The 5,304-nt window shown below is 38.7% G+C and overlaps 1 protein-coding gene across 1 annotated transcript; it reads left to right on the top strand.

The window, feature by feature from the left end:
* Nucleotides 1-425: 425 nt before the first annotated feature.
* Nucleotides 426-1,940, top strand: LOC141148023 (olfactory receptor 1500-like). The gene has a single exon (XM_073635181.1). The coding sequence runs from the start codon at nucleotides 426-428 to the stop codon at nucleotides 1,359-1,361; it is 936 nt and encodes a 311-aa protein (XP_073491282.1). The 3' UTR covers nucleotides 1,362-1,940.
* Nucleotides 1,941-5,304: the final 3,364 nt, after the last annotated feature.

The raw sequence follows: 5,304 nt of genomic DNA, 5'->3' as shown, positions 1-5,304 counted from the left end.
GTGCGTATAAATAAAATGTTCCACAACATCAGCATGAAAACTGAATATTTATTCATCTAAATCTGCAGTGTTTTTAAATAAAAAAAAATGTTTCAACGTTGATCATAATCATATTTTATTGCTTTTTTCAAAGGAAGAGTGGTTTTGATGAAGAATTGTACAGTATTTAAAGGGGTTCAGATTGCGCCATAATAATAATAATTCTTCAACTCTTTGTTACCAGGGAGGCGTTTATTTAAAATACCAAAAATTATAAACTTTGTTCTAATAGTTTTATATGTATGTATAATTAAAATGTGCCACAGCATGTCAGCATGAAAAGAGATCACTGAATCATCTGAACCTGCAGTCCTCTACCAAATAAATCGTGGCATTTTTGATCAGAATCAAACTTTACTTTTTCTTTCAAAAGAAGAGCAGTTTGGATGGACAACTATACAGCATCTAAAGTGTTTCAGATTGTGCCATTTTTCTTTAAAACAGAATATAAACTATACGTTTTTGGTATTTTACTTACAATATATTTCACATGCCTGTTAATAAATATAATTATCATCACAGTGATATATATTGATGACCATTTACACACCCCCATGTATCTGTTTCTCTCTAATTTATCCTTTGTAGATATTTGTTTTACAACAGTCACCGTTCCCAAACTTCTACACATGTTACTAACTGACAATAATACAATATCATTTACTCAATGCTTTACTCAGTTCTACTTTTATTTATTATTTGGCACCAGTGAAGATGTTCTTTTATTCATGATGGCATATGACCGATATGTTGCTATCTGTAAGCCTTTACACTATCACCAAATTTTGGGGAGAAAAAATAGTTTGATGTTAATTGCAGTCACCTGGATCTCAGCTTGTACAAATTCTTTATTGATAATAAAGGCAGCGTTAACTATGTCGTTTTGCCATTCAAAAATAATTCATCAACTTTTCTGCGATATCAAAGCTCTGATCAAGATTTCATGTGCGGGAACTGAAATGTTCTTCATGTTGCTTTACCTGGAGCTTTTGTTGTTTGGCTTTGTTCCATTTTTGTGCACTGTAATGTCTTATGTAAAAATAATTGCCATCATCTTAAATATTAATTCAAGAGATGGAAAGCGAAAACTCTTCTCCACCTGCTCACCCCACCTCACTGTAATCCTCCTCTTCTATGCAAACATAGCATCAGTGGTACTGATTCCACAATCTCAGTACTCAGAGCTCTTGGAGCAAATCTGCACTATGCTATACACAGCAGTAACACCCATGGTAAACCCTCTGATTTACTCCATACGTAATAAAGATGTCAAGAGAGCCCTGATGAGATTGGTGAAGGGCAAGATAACTCTGAAGCCCTAAAAATATTTAAAATATAGTATTAACAAAATAAAAATTTAAAACTGAAAAAAGGAAAAAAATAAACTATTATTCATAGTATTACTATAGAGCTTTTACCTTTTATTATTACATAGTTACATAGTTGGTCTGTTTGAAAAAAGACACAAGTCCATCTAGTTCAACCAATAAAAGAATAATAAAAAAAAAAGATATGTATACAGTATATACATATGTACTGTATACATAAACAGTCCTATATATACAATCCTATACCCACAGTTGATACAGAAGAAGGCAAAAACAAAAAAAACCCAATAAAGAAATATTAGAGCACCAACCTATTTTTCATTGCTTTCAAATTTTGGGAAATTGCAAGTCAGGCATATAAGTATAGCATAATGTGATAGACAATTGTACAAAGGATAGGACGTCCTATCTGAAGGGAAACATTGATGGTTTTGGGGTCAACTTTATTTTAGAAATCCCCAAGGAATCTCTACCCTGCGCCAACTTGAATGAATTCCACTTGGCTGAGATAGGAAGATTACTAGTACTACTGTGTACTCAGCTGCAAAACTAAACCTACTTGATCGAGAAATGGACCACAGAGAGTGAGTTTATTACACCTATTCCTATGCGGCACTACTGGACACTTATGTAACTGTTACAACATTATTACAATAGAAGTGGATTTATTTCTTATATTTTTGCTTTTGGGATAATTAGTGACCTTTATGCACTTTTGTGAGCGCTGATTGAAATTTTTTACTCGTTTTGTTATTGGACTTGTGGAGAATTTGTCTAATTTAGTTTAGCTGCTGCAACTTTGCTTTCAGAGTTATTTTTTCTCTCTTTTTTGTGCTGTAGAAATAACCCTATTTTTATTTTTATTTTATCTTTGTTTATTTAATATTATGGTTGTCACAGCAGTCACATGATCGAATAACTCCCAATCGCTAGTATGCACTGGGGAATTTCCAGTAACCGTCGCAGTTCTCAGCATTGTAAGTGGTTTACACAGGGCCGTTTATATGAGGCCGCATATAAGTGTGGGGCCGGCATGAAGAGGTTAAGGTTGGTATCACTTATATACACACGAAATTGTAAAACTTTTGAAATATATTATTCAGCTGCATATTTAATGTATGTACCTAATTTAACCCCTTCCGGACTGGTATGTTACACCCCCTTTCTGTCCAGGCTATTCCATTTGGCAGGTTGCAGCAGTGTGATAGTTTGTCTGACAATTACTCTGTCATGCAACACGTTTCCCAAATACAGTTTTTTTTTGAGTCAGATAGAGTTACCTTATGGTGTTTTTTTTTTTATTATAGTAAGTGTAGCACGTCCCCCTAAGGGAATGCTTAGAATTACCTGCTCATCTGCACTGCCATGACCTGATGAACATTCCAACCCACCTGACACTCTGACACCCACCAGACATCTTTGCACCACCTTAAAGTAATAAGTCAGGGAACTCTGTGTGTTTATCTTCTGATAATGTTTACTAGAACAGTTCAAAGAAGATATTGTCACAAAGAGGAGGTAATAGATCTGCTGAGTTTTGGGCAACAGTGCCAGCTCAGAAAAGGAATTCCTCTGAATAATACAACCAAAGATATTTGTAGGTAAACAGTCAATTATATGCACACATGTACAGTGGAATGCTGCTTGCACGTGAAGGATAAACAAAGATTAAGTGGTTATACTGACTGATTTCTAACAGGGAAACCTCAGCCAGCCTATAAACCTTTAACCCTAATGAGAGATCTGACTTAATGGCAATGGTATAAGCAATGCCCCCGTTACAGATCTGATGGTCTTCGCCGGCAGTAGGAGCTTATTAACTTTATCCAATAAGGGGTAGTAGCAGGCAATAAGGTTTCTTGGAATGGTAGAAGCTAAAGGTGTCTATGCACAGTGTTCAAGATAGGTTCATTAAAGTATTCCCAAGGTAAAGATGTCTGTGCAAAGTGTCTCAGTGAAACCGTAAGAAAGGATTTGTAAAAGTGGGCGATTGCCCTCTCAACAACGACCAGGCCGATTTAATGCCTTCTGGACAGCAGCTCCTTTATCGACACTTGTGCAGCGGATCCTCCGTATCGATCTCCCGATGCGAAGCTTGGAACGCAGGTTGGCAGGAGTGGTGCTGGATGGATGTCTGATGGATAGCAAGCAGTGCTAGGCCCCTCTCATCTGGGTTGGAATGTTGTACACCGCGTGGTAAGCTGTGACCTCTCTCTCCATGCACGATAGGATAGCTGAATGCATAAAATATAATGCGTTTCCAAAGTGTGTATGGCAGTAAGTGTGCTTGGCAGCGATCAGACTCCACCCGTGGAAAATAGCAGCATATATGGTATCACCGGTACGGGATATCACTAAAGCTTCAAATGTAGTTACTCAATGAGTCCCTGGTCTCATATGTCCTGTGGAAAACGAGATCCTGCGTTTGAAGCTTTAGTGATATCCCGTCCTGGTAATATAATCACACACATACTGTAGGTTGGACTTGATGGACTTGTGTCTTTTTTCAACCTCACCAACTATGTAACTATGTAAATTTGTAAAAACTTATCCAATAAAAAATGTAAAAAATATAATTTCTTCATCAATTTAGGCCAGTATTTATTCTCTACTATTTCTGGTAAAAAATCCCAATAAGCGTATATTGTTTGGTTTACACAAAAGCTATAGCATCTACAAACTATGGGACATTTTTATTTATTTATTTTTTATTTACTAGTAATGGCAGTGATCAGCGACTGATAGCGGGACTGTCTTATTGTGGCGGCCAAATCTGACACTAACTGACACTTTTGATACTTTTTGGGGACAAGTGACACTAATACAGTGATCAATGCTAAAAAATATGCACGGTCACTGTACTAATGACACTGGCTGGGAAGGGGTTAACATCAGGGGCGATCAAATGGTTAAATGTGTGCCTAGGTTGTGATTACTCACAGTGGGGGAGGTGCTTTGACTAGGGGAAATCAAAGATCCGTGTTCCTGCTTAGCAGAAACACAGGATCAATGCCTTCCCTTCTGACAGGATGGCCTTGTTTACATAGGTAGACAGCCATTCTGTAATTGGTGGGTGCCAGCAAACATTGAGTCCGAGGTACCCACCACTGGGCACGCGCTGTGTGTGAGCACAGTGAGAGCAGGTAGCCTGGGGCGTGCGCATGTGCCACAGACCCGCAGGTGTCAGATCACATACTAGATACGTGATCTGGCACAGAGTGGCCCCCCCTGTCGCAGTATATGTATGGTGGGCGGTCCACAAGTGGTTGAGAAAATGGACACTAATAACACATTTCGCTCTATGAGGAAGCTGTCACGGAACGCCCCACACTCCGCTTGAGTGCTTCCGTCATATACCGCTTCCTAAGTTCTGGAACACGAGCCCAATGGATCTGGCTATAGGAACCCCAAGAACTAGACAACACCAGTCTTGGAGTACATCAGAACTCCCTTTATTTTGAGATCTCACAGACCTTTATACAGCAGAGATGACTCAAAGCTAACCTAATTAACATGACCTAATTTACTACAAAATGTACCCAGACCAGATGACAGTCTTGTGGGCACCGAGCTTCACATATTAATACAATTAACAATACAAACAACAATCTCCCCCCTCCTCAGCCTAGACCATTCGTCTATTAGCCAGGGCTGGTGGCTAATGTGATCAGCTCTCTCAATTAACATAAACACATGTTGATAACACCAGCATCTCCTCACAGGATGTGTCCCAGCAGAATGAATCAGTCTTATCAGCAGGGGGCTGCTGGAGGAATCCCCCCTCCCTCTTCAGGGACACAAATATACAGTAAGGAGTCCCCATACAATATATACATGACTGAGTCCGATTAATACAGTTCAGACTGGATTTCTCATTCACCTCAAATGCTAGGGCCCATAATCGGTGGGCAACAGGCTTGCACACAGTCCTCTCCAA

The sequence above is a fragment of the Aquarana catesbeiana genome, linkage group LG06 (assembly GCF_042186555.1).
Source record: "Aquarana catesbeiana isolate 2022-GZ linkage group LG06, ASM4218655v1, whole genome shotgun sequence".
In the NCBI taxonomy this organism is placed as follows: Eukaryota; Metazoa; Chordata; class Amphibia; order Anura; family Ranidae; genus Aquarana; species Aquarana catesbeiana.
This window is presented reverse-complemented; position numbering and strand designations above follow the sequence as displayed.

Bases quoted from the DNA above. Each gene is read 5' to 3' on its own strand.
- LOC141148023 (XM_073635181.1), top strand. From the start codon at position 426: ATGGACAACTATACAGCATCTAAAGTGTTTCAGATTGTGCCATTTTTC.